At 51.0% G+C, this 15,836-nt stretch overlaps 4 protein-coding genes across 4 annotated transcripts; 3 read left to right on the top strand and 1 right to left on the bottom strand.

Annotated features, from left to right (window-relative positions):
- Positions 1 to 82: 82 nt before the first annotated feature.
- MIND_00498900 (Polysaccharide lyase family 8 protein) lies at positions 83 to 3,203 on the top strand (the record flags this gene model as incomplete). The annotated part of the gene is made up of 14 exons (XM_037361785.1): positions 83 to 429; positions 477 to 529; positions 579 to 632; positions 680 to 853; positions 908 to 926; positions 974 to 1,157; positions 1,206 to 1,340; positions 1,388 to 1,407; positions 1,456 to 1,476; positions 1,530 to 1,680; positions 1,729 to 1,775; positions 1,820 to 2,132; positions 2,183 to 2,200; positions 2,247 to 3,203. The coding sequence occupies 14 exons, from the start codon at positions 83 to 85 to the stop codon at positions 3,201 to 3,203; spliced, it is 2,493 nt and encodes an 830-aa protein (XP_037222077.1).
- A 2,613-nt stretch (positions 3,204 to 5,816) lies between these two features.
- Positions 5,817 to 7,214, bottom strand: MIND_00498800 (uncharacterized protein; the record flags this gene model as incomplete). Its single annotated transcript, XM_037361784.1, has 3 exons — positions 5,817 to 6,713; positions 6,765 to 7,069; positions 7,115 to 7,214. 3 exons carry the CDS (start codon positions 7,212 to 7,214, stop codon positions 5,817 to 5,819), a joined length of 1,302 nt encoding a protein of 433 aa, XP_037222076.1.
- Positions 7,215 to 7,378: 164 nt separating this feature from the next.
- MIND_00498700 (uncharacterized protein) lies at positions 7,379 to 8,426 on the top strand (the record flags this gene model as incomplete). Its single annotated transcript, XM_037361783.1, has 3 exons — positions 7,379 to 7,488; positions 7,545 to 8,082; positions 8,130 to 8,426. The coding sequence occupies 3 exons, from the start codon at positions 7,379 to 7,381 to the stop codon at positions 8,424 to 8,426; spliced, it is 945 nt and encodes a 314-aa protein (XP_037222075.1).
- A 66-nt stretch (positions 8,427 to 8,492) lies between these two features.
- Positions 8,493 to 12,404, top strand: MIND_00498600 (uncharacterized protein; the record flags this gene model as incomplete). The annotated part of the gene is made up of 12 exons (XM_037361782.1): positions 8,493 to 9,004; positions 9,051 to 9,276; positions 9,326 to 9,417; positions 9,469 to 9,595; positions 9,641 to 9,693; positions 9,743 to 9,895; positions 9,939 to 10,007; positions 10,053 to 10,076; positions 10,120 to 10,164; positions 10,214 to 11,747; positions 11,805 to 12,060; positions 12,112 to 12,404. The coding sequence occupies 12 exons, from the start codon at positions 8,493 to 8,495 to the stop codon at positions 12,402 to 12,404; spliced, it is 3,384 nt and encodes a 1,127-aa protein (XP_037222074.1).
- Between the last annotated feature and the right edge of the window lie 3,432 nt (positions 12,405 to 15,836).

Raw genomic sequence — 15,836 nt, 5'->3', positions numbered from 1 at the left:
ACATCGGGTCCAAACTTAGGATTTTCGGGGATTTGCATATAAAAGCCCTGATGCAGTCTGCACTTCCCTCAAACCCCCGGCCATGAAGGTCTCCACACTCATTTTTACCTACTACTATTTTTGCCTCTATCGAGTCCATGCCGCGGTCATCGACACCTTGCCGACCGAAGCCGTCTCTAATGCCCCAAGTTCTACCTCCACCCTCCCTCCGAATGCGAATTCCATCCCAACTTCTTCGGCGTCATTAATTTTTTCCGCTTCTGCTGGAAGTGCATCCTTCAGCGCTAGCGCTACCAGCTCCTCTCAATCTGCCCAACCTTCTTCCCCCCTCCTTGCTTCCGGCGTTGATCAGGACGTTGCTACCCTACTTGAGCGTCGTCTATCGAACATAGTCGGAGACCTGACCAATGCTGCGTCGATTGGCACTTGGTAAGCTGAGCTGCTTAATTTATTGTCGTGATTGAATAGGCTTTCAGGCTTTCTACGCAGAACGCGAATGGCCAGTGGCCCGATGTAGACTATACGACGGGTATGTTTTCTCCGGGAATACGTGACCTCGTCCCGCTTATCAACCTCAGGTTGCACTGCGCAGAGAGCGAACTGGCCGGCCAAGACTCATCTCGACAGACTGTGTGAGACAATTCCGTGCGCCAACAACTCGGCTAATCAAAGCATTCAGCTACGCTGGCTGGCGCTTGGCATGGTGCTCTCGCTGGAGCGACACAATATGCTCAAGACCCATCGGTTTTGGTTGCCGCCAAGTCCGCGATGGACTACTGGTTCGCGAATGATATGACAAATGTCGCTTGCCTCGACCAAGGAGGCTCGGACGCTTGTCCCTGTGGTTCACCAGGTTTGTCAAAAGCTAGTATCTCACTGAAATAAATAAACAAGTAATAATTTTTAGGCCTTTGGAATACCAATTGGTACTGAATGTCGCCGCAGTCAAGTTACACAACTAAAATTACAACAGGTATCCTGGTATTATCGGTATCCCTATGGTCGTCTCGGTCTCCTGTCTCCTGCTCAACTCGACTTTGACCGAGGCGGAGAAGAGCAAGTGTGTTGATATCACAGCTCGTGCATATCAGGCATTTGTGGTCCCCGCTCATGGAGTTGGCACTTTGACTGGCGCAAATTTGCTCGATGTTGCGAAGGCATAGTTGTTGAATAAATCTGCCACATCTCCAGCTGATTATAACTAGATTGGCGTTGATCTGGGTCTGTTAACCACCAATGTCAGTCTGATTCAAGACGCATATTCGAGGGTCCACAACGAACTCGTTATCAAACTTCCTACCCGTGCCGATGGAATTCGACCAGATGGTAGCTTTTCTCAGGTATAATCCAGACAAATTTATGGATCCTTTTGCTGATGACTTGCTAGCACAACGGAATTCTCTACAAGTAAACATGTTTTTTTCAAGCTTTGGTCGGTAACCTAACCCTTCCTAGTGGCAATTATGGCAAAGACTAGTACGAATATTGTGACAATCTTTTCAGATCGGTCTCTCTAATATTTTTTCCAGTACCAACGACGTTGTTGGTCTCGAAGTGGGAGCGGGAGGAACCAGTTTCCAAGCTACCCCTGCCTCTCAAACAGCTATGGAAACACTTTTCAATGGCCACAAATGGATGATATACCGCAATGTCGTCACTGGTATCCTTCATTGGGACTTCGTGTGTGCCCATAAAACCGTCTCACTTTTCTAAACTCAACATCTGCAGTCTGCCCTTGGCCGTTTTATCGCATTCCCTGCAACGGATGTTACTCAGTAAGCCCATCCGACGTTTAATTTCCTGGTCCTCACCCGTGTAGAGCGACAGCCAGTATTCTTCTCAATCTTACCAAGATCGGGGAGCTTGGAGAATCATGGGGCTCAGAGCCGATCACTGAATTCTCTAGCTCGTTGCTTCAAGGCTCGTCCAGCGCCAACGCAGGTGACCTCATAGGCAATAAGATGTTCTTCGACAACGACTACATGGTCCACCGTAGCTCCAATTATGTGACAAGCGTTAAAATGGTCTCATCACGAGGTGTAAATACTGAGTGCACCAACTCCGCCAATCCTTTTGGCTTCCATCTCTCCACTGGTGCTCTGCGGACTTATCTGCGAGGCGACGAGTATGAGGTGCGTCCCGATAACTCATTACTCGTCCATCATTTAACTGTAATCTGTAGAGTATCGCGGCTGCCATGGTAAGTGAACGAATAGCCGTCTTATTCTTTCTCCGATGTTTTGCAGGACTGGAACCTCATACCGGGAATAACGACAGATTATGGGGCAACACCACTCAACTGCGGCCAGACGGGCTCGACTGGTGTCGAAGCTTTCGTTGGTGGTGTATCTGATGGCCAAATCGGAGTCGCTGCCATGCGTTACACAAACCCTCTGACCAAGGCGCTCAAATTCCAGAAGGCCTACTTCTTCCTCGACAACGACGTCCAGCTTGTGATGATATCCAACATAACATCTACCACGACTGCGTCTGTTATCTCTGTCCTGGACCAAAAACGTCGCAACGGCGATGTTATTGTTAATAGCGACACTAGAGTTCCGACTTCCCAGACTCCATTCTCACAAGCTGGAGGAAACACCCAGACTTTATGGCATGACAACGTTGGATATAACTTCGCAGCTTCCCCTGCGAGCGCATTTTCGCTGTCCGTGCAACTCGGCGAGAAAACCGGAAGCTGGAATACCATCGGGACGTCTCCTGCGCCTCCAGTCACCGTCGACCTCTTCTCGGCCTGGCTTGTGCACAGTGCTCTGAACGTTTCCCTTGCTTACACCATCTATCCTGGTGTCGACTTTTCGACCTTCACCAGCAAGGTCAAGCAAAATACTCCCCGTGTTATACAAAATGATGGATCGATTTCTGCCGCCGTCGACCCGGGTAGCTTCAGTGCTATGGCCGTGTTTTGGACTGCAGGTGGAGGCAAGGTCAACTTCGCGCCAGGGTCCCCTGCTGCTTTCACAATCGCCGCCAGCGGAACTGCCGCTGTCATCTTCAGTCTGAAGACTGGAGTGGTTACGGTCTCTGATCCGACACAAACACTAGGAACAGTCTCCGTGACCTTGGCGATAGGGGCAGAACATTTACCAGCTGGCTCGGCGAGTATCGCAAAAACGCTAACGTTCACTTTACCGGACTCTTCACGTGGCCTGGCGGGAAGTAGCGTGTCCCAAAATATCTTCTAGATATCAAGGCGCGTGAAGTCTGGCTCAGCTACGAAGTACATGCAGAAGTACAATCTTTAAATATCTATAATGTACACTGCCGAATGATCCGCTGATCCCTCTGAATCAATTATTGTGCCTCCGCCAGTCATGGCGTCTGCACGGCGCGACCCTCACCTACCTACCCGACGCGCTGCCCCGTCTTCAAGCTCTGTCAACAGGCTCGCGCACATCCATATCGTCGCTCACCCGCTGAATGTTTTGAAGGCATAGCAGATTACAAGTGACGCCCAGTCGTTCGCAAAAGAAACCCAGAACTACTCAACAAACACCTCTCAATCGACATGGCACCCTACTTAGTCCTGCTTCAAACCCTGTCCCTGCTGCAAGACGCGCGGCGGAACTCAAGACTGTCCTTGGGAATACCCATTCACGCCTTCCTCCAAAAGCTGCCGTTACTTCAGAAAACCAGAGCCAAGAGACAACATTACTAGAGCAAGCAAAGAACCGGGCGCGAGGTAAACTCTAAGCCTTCTTCCTCTCCTCGAATTTATCTTTGTTCTCCCAGTTGAAGTTGATATTGCGCTGCGCAACAACATATGCGTCGAAGGCGGTTTCCTCTCTGGCCTCATCAAGCTGAGAATACGATCACGCTCAAGCAAAGAACCTGAAATCTCACTGGGGGATGCAAAATTGCGAATCATCGGGATAGAAACTGTCGGTAGCGATTGCCACGAATTCTTCCAACATTCAGCAACCTTTTCCGACATCGGGATCAACATCAATCTCAACGGCGCAAATGCGGACTCTGAGGGGTTTTTCAGTGCTAAAGAAGGCACTCACAAGTTTAACTTCAATATGCACCTTCCAATCAAACAGTCGGGGCGATCAAGAGGAGTGTTTCGCTGCCAGTCCGGTACCATTCGATATATTGCTCTCGCGTGAGTTATAGCAAATTCTTGAGACGAGTCTCCCTCTCACCGCGTAACAGGTCTATCAAGGTCAAAGATGAACAAGGCAATCGCAGCATTGCTCATTTCTTTCGCGATTGCCAAATCTATCCCCGATTCGATCCTGCGACGGTTTTGGCACCTGCACAGCAACTTCTTCGTGCCTCCAACTCTGGCATGGGGATCAGCATGACCGCGAATCTTCACCGAGAATACTTCGTCGCTGGCACCAGTGTCCCAGTCGAGTTCAACGTTCATAATGGTAGTGGGCGGGTTGTGAAGAGCGTCGTCCTCACCTTATATCAAACCATTGGTTTTTTCAAGCGAAAAGCGCAGAAAGCTGTCACCGATATGCACGTGTACCGGCCGTCTGCACCAAAATCGATTGCTTCCTCAACGCTGGAAATGTCTGAAGGTTATACTCGACGCCATGCTAGCGCAGCGGGATGGTGGCCTGGAATACACAAGGGAGAAATGGTGAATTTCAGTCACATGCTACTCATACCGGTCCGCGTTCAGATTGTCAGCTATCAAGTATCATTCTCACACGAATTTCTAGCCAGAGGCTTTGAGTTATCCTCGAGGTCGGTTAATCGAAGTCAACTATACTCTCAAGGCCACTCTCAGCTGTGGAACCTTATTGCCTGACCTCTCCGTTACTCTCCCGATTCGTATCATCAACTTTCTTTCTTTGGACCCTCCTCCATCCCTCGAAACTCTACCACCTGGACTAGATAACGACTTGGGCCGCACTGTTCCTTATCGGCTATCTCGACTGTCTCTTCACGATGACGCGGAACCGGAGACCGCCCACGAGATTGAGTCGGCAAGTGACTATCCTACAGAAAAGAATGTTCTAGATGAAGCGGGCCCGGTTGTGATCGATGCTGTCGAAGATCTTCTGCAACGCTCCATTTTTGCGCAACGCCAAGACGACTTTGAGCAACGAGTTGAGACTATCTCAGAAAATGTGACCGAGACTACCACTCCTTGTGATCAAGTACAGAGCAAGCAACGCTTGGGTCCACCCGCTTTTGCTCAACGCGTCCAAAATAAGTTGAATCTTGCCCGCCAATCTCCATTAGACTTGAACAATGACTCTATTTCGGCAACCTCGTCTCACCAGGCTGTGAACTCGAGTTTTCTCAATGATGAATATCTAGATGAGCCACCTCCAGTTACTTCGTTCAAACGAGACATTGGCGCGCACCCCAAAATTGATGTCCTCAACAGTCAAGTTACACCCTATTCCGACAATGCAGCTGCATGTCCGCCTACTCCAGATACCCCGAAATCCACTTCTTCCATTAGCGCGACAGTGGATGCAGTCGATAGTCATGTTACACCCTATCCCGATATTGCAACCACACCAATACTCGCGCCAGATACCCCCAAATTCACTCCTTCGTTCAAACGAGAGGCGACTGTTGATGGACTCGGTACAACATATACCAACATTATCGCCATACCAACACCTGCTCTAGACACCCCAAAACACACTCCAAGCGCCGAATTTGCGCCAGACTTATCTACCAGTTCGGTGAAAGATCGAGTCAAGGCGTTTGAACAGCGTTTGCGACCTGGTGGCAATAGATAGCTCGTTAAGGCATGAAAGGCTGATTACATGGATGGTACGATAGTTGTTAGCAGTGAATTAAATGCGGGTTCGATGATCAACATCCATTCAACCTCCGAGAACAGCAAGTGCTGCTCGTAATTCTTTGCGTGCCTGCTCTGCATCCTCGTAGTCCAATGCACTGATTGCGAATCGACAGTGCTTTTGAGCTTTAGCGACCACGAGCGGTGTTAGAACGGTCAAGGGCTGAGGTGGTGGTGGTTGGGAAACTAGAGTTGGTGGAACGGCGATTGTAGGTGGCGGAGGCAATGGCGGCGTAAACACGTCGGGAGGCGGGGCTGAGGGATACATTGAGTTGCTATTTCCGAAGATGACAGAATCTGGGGGCACGTGCGATGATGCAGTGGGATAGTATGGTGACACAGGGGGTGAGTTCCCAGCTACTGAAGGCGTGAAATGAACGGATTTCTTTGGTTCCTGCTCGTTTTCCGGTTGTAGTGAGATAGTGTGTTGAGAATCTCCGCTTCCTTCCCTCTCTCGACCCTTTCCTTTGCCGAGACTGGGTGATTGGGGAACGGTAAAATCGTGTGGAGTGGTTTCGCCTGTTCCTGGTGTGGCAGCAGTACTCCAGCTACCGGGAGTGGCCTCTCCCGCATGTTGTCCAGCCCACGAACCGGGATGGAGGTCATTAGAATGGCGTGGTGGAGTCAACGAAGCAAATAACCGATTGGCGTCCGCTATGACCTCGGGCTCTATCTGGGGTGAAGTTCTTTTGCCATTTGTGGGCTGATCTGAGAGCCCACTGAATGGCGCAGGTGGTGAGCCTTTTAATGTACCAGCGTTGCTCCCGATACTCGATGGTCCAGTGGCCTGCTGAAGTTGAGCAAGTTCTGCGTCGATGCTGGGATCCGAGCCGGCCGGGCCGGGCGTGGGCTTTCTTCCTTCTCTGAAGGCTTTAGCGATATCGGCAGCCTTCCACTTCGCGTATTTGATTTTCTCTTCAGTCTACGCTGTGCGTTAGTAATGCTCGATGATGAGGTCAAGGTCGGCGCGCACACTCTCGGAGATCTCGGTTTTGGGGAATGTCTTGAGTATTTCCAGAAAATTAGCCGCTGCGAGAAATTTCTTTGCTGTTGACCGGTTTCCGCCGCCAGAACGATCTTCGTTATCTGCCGAGGCAAAAACGCGAAGAGCAAAGTTTTCGACATACGCAGCACTGGCCGATTCAATGTCTATCGCGTCTGTAGGTCCGATTTGCGCTTTCATCTTCTCAAGGTTTCCTAGCAGCTCAAATAGAAAGTCGCGGGAAGTTGCGTCTTTGGCCTTGAGTGCAATTCCGACCTGAGCTGCATAATATGTGCCTTGAAGGGTTCAGCGCGTTAAAATCACTTGCTCGAAGGGCTTACACCAGTATGCGATGATGGGCTCTTTCTCTTTGAGTTCGTCAGCGCGTTGGAGGTAGGGTGAGATGGTCTTCAACGCGGCTGGAGTTGTAGGGAGGACCATGGTGGTTCAGGTGAGGCTGCGGTGTCACACGGTGGAGGCTGTTATAAACTGACTGCGTTTAGACGCTTGCGATTGGGCATTCAAGTCGAGACTCGGAACAAGATTTGTGGAGCGTGACAACTGCGACTCAGAACGGTCACGGCTTTCTTTTCTCAACGACAACCATGGCTGCTCGCGTTCACAACCACGGGTCCAACAGAGCCAAACCACGCGAGACGATCGAAAAGAAAGAGGTGTTCAAGGGCGTGTTGGATAGCCCATATCGCGTTGCTTGGTGAATTTGGCTTCCATTCCAGTTCAGCTCTTCACCTCACCCAATTGGCTTTGCAGGCCTCTGATCTCCACGACCACCCAGATTAAAACCAAAGATATCGCTCTGGAATTCTTTAAGAACTTTTCATCTGGTCGTCGGGGGAAAAGACCTATGCAGGATGTCAATGATAGTCTCGAGCCGAACAAGAGAAGAAAGACTGGCGAGGAAGATTCAGCAACAGTCTCTCATGAAATGCCCCCTGAAGTTGTCGAGTCTGAGCCCGCGCCTGTTGACTCCAATCTCCGCAAACATGTGTACATCGGTATAAACCAAGTAACTCGACGCCTTGAAGCCCAGCTCCGTTCATCACGCAAAGTCACTGTCATTCCTACGACTGAGCCCCAGCAATCTGCAGTGGTGCCGCTCAAGTTGATTCTAGTTTGCCGGGCGGATGTCGACCCCCACATCCTCATCGAACATCTGCCTCAGGAAATTGCCGCGTTCAACTCCACCAAGCCCAAAGAACTAGTCAAGATGCTTTATCTTCCAGCTGGTGCAGAAGCCATGCTAGCAGAGGTTATAGGAATCAGACGCCTGGCGGTCATTGGTTTGGATGTATGCGATCGCCATTCCTGTTGAGATCCATGCTGAGAGCCCTTCAGGTTGACACTCCCGGACTCGATAAGTTCGACAGCGTCATGCAAGAAGTCGATGTTGTAACCGCACCTTGGCTTACGTCCAGTGTTCTGCCAGATTCCGCCCCAATTCAAGAAAAACTCCTCCCCACACACGTGAAACAAATGCGCACCACCGCCCCAAAGGACATGAAACTGGCTAAGCTATTGAGAGCAGAAGGAAAGAATGCAGCGAAGAAGATCCGAAAAGCAAAAGATGCAGCTAGAAAGGCGAAGGCAGAGGAAGAGAAAAACAAAAAGAAGGAAACGGAGAAAGCCTCGTAGAGTTACTTGTGTCTTGCCACTGTTGCATTATCGTTTTGTACACGCGAGTTAGGATAATCTCATCACATGACCGAGAATATCGCTCTTGACGCGAACGTCCACTATGTTTGTTGCTATCATAGGGCAGTTCTCTCCGCACAACTTGGTACATTATTGACTAATGGACCATCAGGCACTCGTTGCGCGGGAAAAACCGCTGTCCAAGAGTACTTGGCTGCCAAAGATTTCGAACGAGTCGCCATTCGACCTGACCTTGAGCAACTCTCTGACACGTCGTCCGACGTGATTTCCACCTTCGATGATTTATACGAAGATCCAGTTGCGGTCAAACACTTATCATTCCTCTCCATGGGTCCTGCACCGTCAGTGCCGCCCGCCATTTCAAACAGGCACAAGACGCGCTACTTTACCTCCCCTGCATTGATGCTTGACTTTGTAACACGCGAATGGAGAAGAGACTGGGTAACAGTCGATCTCACTACGCGAGACACGCTGGAAATGTTCATGCTACGACCATTTGTACTCGTCCTATCTATCGACGCCCCACTCTTTGACCGCTTTAACCGGTTCAACTCGAGGTATTCAATTCCTTACCATATTGAACGATTGTTCAAGCTCCAATAGCAACTCTCCACCAGCCACCTTAGAAGAATTTGTCAACGAAGACGATTATCGAGTCTTTGGCGCTGGTCCACAAGAATCGACATCATCTCTCCATGGCATTCGAGATTTGGTTGATATCCACGTGTCAAACCCCTTCAAGAAACTCTCAGAACTTCACCAATATCTCGATGACCTGAATCTGCTTGACCCTGGTCACCTTCGTCCCAATTGGGACGCGTACTTTATGGTTTGTTGGTCACATACCCTGGACGAAACATTGCATTCAAGCTGGCCAGACGCTAGCATCACTTGCTTCCCGGCGATCAAACTGCATGAAGCGAAGAGTTGGTGCTGTCCTTGTAAGGGAGAATCGGATCCTTGCCACTGGGTTTTCGTGCAGTCCTTTCAAGACCTGAATCGAAATCTTACTCCAGTTCAGCTACAACGGCACGCCGCGTGGACTAACCAACTGCAATGAGGGTGGCTGCATACGATGTAACATGACCGCCTACCCGGGAGATGTAGAATATGAGTGTGTTTGTCTCCATGCCGAGGAGAACGCTCTTGTGGGTTCCTTTATAAACTTGGTCGATACCTGCTTATGGTCTTAGCTCGAGGCAGGAAGAGAGCGTGTCGGTATGGGATCTGTGCTCTATTGCAACACGTTCGTATACTTTTCTCGTCTTGTCGCTATTCTCATCCACTCTTTTTAGTTGCCCATGCTTGACCTGCACGATCAAGATAATCCAAGCTGGAGTGAAGACTGTGGTGTACAATCTAAGCTATAAGGTCGATGACGCATCTGCACGATTAATGGCAGAGGCTGGGGTGGAATTAAGACGATTTCAGCCCGTTAATAACCCAAAGTAATGTGGGAAATTACATAATATGGAATCGTTGATCCGGAAGACCCTTCACCAAAACCTCTTCACCTCCAGCCAGACGACGACGTTGGTCTGCGTGGTCATTATTTATAACGTATGTACCATGGCCAACGCTGGATCTCTTTCCATCTCGTTCAAGTGCTATCGATCTCCCTGACTGTCGGTTTGCCAAAAAAAAACTAGAGCTGACCGTGGATTCCAATGAGCCCACGCATTCTTCTGATTGATTCTTACGACTCGTTCACCTTCAAGTGCGTGTGCTTATTATACCCTCCGGCCTTCTCGTTCTGACCATAACAGCCTAGCGTCTTTATGCAAACAGGCGGTTTCGGGCTGCTCAATCCACATCATACGCAACGACCAGCTCACGATTGAACAAGTGGCCCCTTCGCTGGTGTACTTTGATGCAGTCATCATCAGTCCTGGGCCTGGTTCTCCAGAAAACGACAACGATGTTGGCATCATCAAACATCTTTGGAACTTCGACATACCCATATTCGGTGTCTGTTTGGGTCTGCAGAGCTTGGGGCTTGCCTTTGGCGCCAGGGTGGCGCGACTCCCTACTGTTAAACACGGCCAAATATCCACCATTCATCATGCTGGCCGCGATATCTTTGAAGGAGTCGAGGCTGTCGATGCGGTCCGTTATCATTCTCTTCACATCGTGCTGTCGCCGCAAGCCACCCAAATTGAAGAAATCGCTTTCGCTGATGACAAGGAGGACAATGGACACGTTGTAATGGCCATCAGGCATGTCTCCAAGCCTTTCTGGGCCGTGCAATACCATCCCGAGTCAGTTCGCACCCGTGGCGGTGGCCTAAAAGTCATTCAAAACTTCTGGCGACTTGCACAGAGCTGGAACATCAAAAATGGCCGGAACATCTTAACATGGACTCCGAATATGACTGTATTATTCGGAAACTCCTGGCCGTCACTGCGGAGCTCTTCCGATCCTCGAGTTGTACCGGAACACCGGCCTTTGGCGACTGTCGATTCTCTTAACCTCCCTGATCTCACAAGCACGGCCGTTTGTGAGCTATTCGGTGTCGAAGACAGAGAAGACGCGCCCTTTGTCCTTCTAGACTCGGCAGCTCATCCTGGGCGTTATTCAATCATGGGTTGTCTGATGCAAACTTCACCTCAGATACTCTACTACGTGCCAGATGAACATGTCACAGTCATTCGTGGTCAACAATCCGAACGGCACGAGCTAGAGGGCGTTGATATCTGGTCTTGGCTCGCGAAATTCATGGCTAAAAGACGATTTCGTGGTCTTCATCCGGATTCACCATTTTCTGGTGGGCTTGTTGGCATTCTCAGCTATGAACTTGGTGTTCATCAGCTCAATGTTCCCATCCGGCAGCACACGACACCCGGCGACCGCTATCCGGACGTGAATATGGTTTTCGTTGAACGCTCGATTGTCATGGATTCAGAAACCGGGCAGGTCTATGTCCAGTCCATTATAGAAGAGGACCTATGGGTAGCAGACACTATTCAAACGCTCAGGAATTTCTCCCCATCCTATAAATCCGCCCCATCCGTCCCAAGCGCAACAGCCGCTGCCCTTCCTTCTGAACAAGCATACATTGCTCGCATCGATGCGGCGATGGAACACCTTTCTGCGGGAGATTCATACGAACTATGTCTTACCGCTCGAACCACTGTCCGTGTCCCCAAAGACAGAAATGGCTCCTCCTCCTGGCGACGCTACAAAGCTCTACGCTCAAAGAATCCGGCGCCATACTCTGCATACCTTCGCTTACACCCGACTACCTTTCTCTCTTCGTCCCCAGAGCGATTCATGTTGATTTCACAGCCACCAAATCCCATGGTAAGTATGAGGCCGATAAAAGGAACCGTTAGGAAGGCACCGGGTATCAACCGCCAGGTTGCAGAAGAGCTCTTAGCAGGCAGCGTGAAGGAGGTCGCGGAAAATCTGATGATCGTCGACCTGATCCGACACGACCTCCATTCTGTGGTCGGCGAGGATGTCCAGGTCAGGCAATTTTGCACTGTTGAAGAATACGAGACAGTCTGGCAGCTGGTCAGCGTGATCGAGGGAAAACTAGAGCACGGACTGCCTGAGGCAGAAGATCCTGATAGCCAGATTGGTTGGGAGATATTGAAAACTAGCTTACCTCCAGGTATTCCTCTCTAACCGGACCTTCCTAGAGCTCTGATCCATATGCTGTCAGGAAGCATGACCGGAGCACCCAAGAAACGCAGTGTCGAGATATTGCAAAATCTAGAAGACACTCAGCGGAACCTTTACTCTGGGGTATTTGGCTACTGGTGTGTAGGGGGTAGCATGGACTGGTCGGTAGCCATTCGAAGCTGCTTCAAGCTCAGCCGCCCAGAAGATTCAAGCGAGGAAGAAGAATGGCATATTGGCGCAGGAGGTGCCATTACAGCGCTGAGCGAGCAGGAGGCAGAGTGGGATGAGATGAAGGCTAAGCTGCAGAGTACGATAGCAGCGTTCTATGAGTAAATCTAACTCTAGAGGAAGTGTTTGGTCACGTGAACGCGACGCGTTGAGTCTGCCCGATCATTCCATTCAGAAGAGCGTCAGCAATAGCGATAGCGAAAAACAGGAAACAGTGTCTTTGGGAAATGGCATCACCGCCCAATGGGATGGCGCCGACGACGCAAACCATGATCCCAAAACGCTGGGCTTGGAGAGGAAGCTTGACTTTGTTGCGGCGGCGTGCTCGCGCAGCAGAAGATCAATCTTTTACTCAAGTGGGAGGTCGCTTCCCCAGCGCGGGCATTGGTAATAGGTTTGTAGTTTCTTGTCGCACATCCAACAAGAACATTTTATTTTGAGTGTACTCATTACAGCGATTAAGTAGAAGAGACTACTGTACTACACAAAAACGCTTACCATTATGGCTGCGAGAGATTGTCAAGTGCCTGTTAAGGCGCGATTGGTTACCCACGGATAAATGACAAGGCTAGGGCCTGCGGCAAAGAAAGCGCGAGGGGTGCAAACCCTTGCCCAGGAAATAAAAACCAGAACAACAACAGTCCTGCCTTGCCTCCAACCTCTGGAAGCATTCGAACATACTGCCTCGAACGCAACGGCGCAGAGGCAGTAAGGCTCGTGAGGCAAAGGATGGGAGAGGGTAGCAACTGGAGGTAAACACGAGTCGAGGATCAAAAAGAAGATATTAAAATGCGCACCATCTCGCTGTCCCAAACCCAGAGATGGACGAGTGCATGATTAACGCGCGCTTAGTCACCCACGAATGAGCTACAAGCCTGGGGCCCACGGCAAGGGAGCGCGAGGGCTGCTAACCCTTCCCCAGGACGGGCACCAGAACACAGCAGTCTTGAGCATGCCGTATCCCGCCCCGCTTGAACCGGCCACTGCTGCGACGATTGAGCTTCGACCACGCCCCGGTCTGACCGGCCCGAGACGGCCCGCGAGACGTCCGCCGCTGCCCCGGACCGGACCTTCCGCGACATGATGAGCAAAAAAAGACCCAACAGCGCCTAGTTCGCCCGCAAGGCCGCACCCAAACTTACTTCAGTCGGCGACAAGACGTCTCCAGTTGCTGACCCGAAGAAATCTGGCTACGAGCCCGCGAGCAAAACCCTTGAACTCGTCGAACTTTGAAGCGAAATTTGGCGGTTTCTTGACAGTCGAATTTGCGACGACAATCAGCTCGAGCAACTCCCCGGAACGGCCCGAGTCAGCGCTGGGACGTCTCTCAGTGGTGCCTCGGACAGAGTCTTCGGAGATGCTTGAAGCGTGAAAGCCGCGGCGGCGACATTGGAGGTTTTGCGGGTTACTTGAGGCTTGAGGTGTGCTTGAAGGGACTTGAGGTGGTTTGAGGTGTTTGATAGCTGGAACCGAAAATCAACATTTGGTAATGGGCGATTGGCAACACTCACCTGAAATAACCCAACTCCTCGACTCCCTCCCTTCACCACCACCACCCACGACACCATTGCCACCTTTTGTTTTCATAGACGCGCGCTTAGTAGTCCGCTTCCGGCAGGACGACAAGCCCGGGGCCCACGGCAAGGGAGCGCGAGGGTTGCAAACCCTTCCCCAGGAAATAGAACTAGAGCGACAACAGTCTTGAGCCCGCCCATCTCAAAACCATTGCCTGCTCTCAATGCATTAGGGCCCATCTGAAGCAGCGCCGGAACGTCTTCCGTCGGTGCCTCATCCTCAGGCCCATCATCTGCAAGTATCACTCTCGGTACAACAGGTGGCACTCCTCGGACAACTTCCGTTGCGGAGGGACAGTGTACCAAGAGCTGAGTTATGTCGAGCAAAAAGTGCAGTTCTCGATGGTGCTTGCCGATTGTCTCTCGTTTGGCACCGATTTGAGACTTTCAAGCTCGCACAAGTCTGCCACAACCCGAGCTGCGCACGCTGCCCAGGCGCGCGCTGCTGCCATCAAGAAAAGCAACGTTTCGGAACGACCTGACGCCTGAGAAGGACTAAGTGGTGCAAAATCGTTTGAACAATCAACTCACCATCGACCAGCAATGACACTCTTCAACCTCGATGCCACCTTTTGTTTTCGTAGACGCGCGCTTAGTAGTCCGCTTCCTGCAAGACGACAAGCCTGGGGCCCACGACAAGGGAGCGCGAGGGTTGCAAACCCCTCCCCAGGAACGAGCACAGCAGCTATATCTCAAGCGTGTTGTGTCGTGGAGTGATAGACCATGGAGAGCAAATGTCCAATCTAAAAGCGCATCAGTCGACGGCTATAGCCCATGAGCGCAGCACTTACCCGAGTTCGCTACCAGATCCACATGAATAATGAACTATCAACAGTTAGTGAAGGCAGGAGGCCGATTAGCAGGCGACGTACCTCCCATCGGGGAGTGTGCTCTCCAGGCAAAGGCTGAAAGAGGACCGTGACCCAGGTCTGCGACGAGTAGACACTGAGCAGACGCGTCAGACCCACAGACGAGGGAAGAAAAGAGTGCAAAGTTGTCTGACCAGGTCTGGAGATTACCTAGTGGACAGAAAAGTATTTAAGCAAATTTCTGACACAGGGGAGGCGGAAGGCGGAGCTACTGCAACCAACCAAGACCCGCCGCTGTCTGTGGAGCGGGTGGGCACGGAAGTCTAAGACGAGTTTTTTTTTTCCAAAGAACTCTTTACCGCTCGAATTGACACTCAAGCGCTTTTGTAAGGGCTGCTGAAGGTGGAACAATGCAGGAAGAGATGTTGTTTAAGTTCAAGTTACATACTGTTAAGTACAGTACACGGCGCTTGAAAGCTACTGCTGCGCAGAATGAATGTCATGAATGATGCCGTGGATCAGGCTCAGACCCAGCCCTCGTTGTCGAGCTCACAATCCTCCTACCGTAGTTTAAAGCCGAATGTGATTTGATGGACCGATAAATCCGAGGTGTGACAAATGTGACGGAAAAGTTCGCTCTATGGCGCAGCTAACCCGGCCCGCCTCCGCCCGGCCATCCGAAAAGCGGTGCTCAGCCATGAATGTCGCTGTCCTCCGTCCTTCAGATGCTCCAAAGTGCACGCACCACCCTCCCTACTCGCATTGCCTTCGGAATGGAGCACCACGCGCTATGTCTTTGGGCCACATTCAAGGCTCTTTTGAGTCCATTGGGTGTCAATGTGCTATCAGGCCTGCAAACGCGCCGAGTACCGCGCGAGACATGGCAAGAGCACCGTGGAGATGGAGGTTGACCAGGAGGGTGTGGTTGAGGGCAGAGATGACGCGATGGGGGCGCATTCGGCGGAGGACACACTGGCAAAGCAGGCTGAGGCCCACATTTGGAATGGGGAGTCACGCGGCTCGGAGCCGGGCCGGGTTAGTTGCGCCAGCCCTCCTCACCCCGAAAAATAATAACACTTGTCACATCATTTGATTTAGCCCAAAAATCATTACATATATAGCTAAAAACTACACTCTCGGATCTGGCTGCTCTG

The sequence above is a fragment of the Mycena indigotica genome (assembly GCF_014461135.1).
Source record: "Mycena indigotica strain 171206Taipei chromosome Unknown Mind.scaff0004, whole genome shotgun sequence".
NCBI lineage: Eukaryota > Fungi > Basidiomycota > Agaricomycetes > Agaricales > Mycenaceae > Mycena > Mycena indigotica.
The sequence above is the reverse complement of the archived record's forward strand: the minus strand, read 5'-3'. Positions and strand labels throughout refer to the sequence as shown.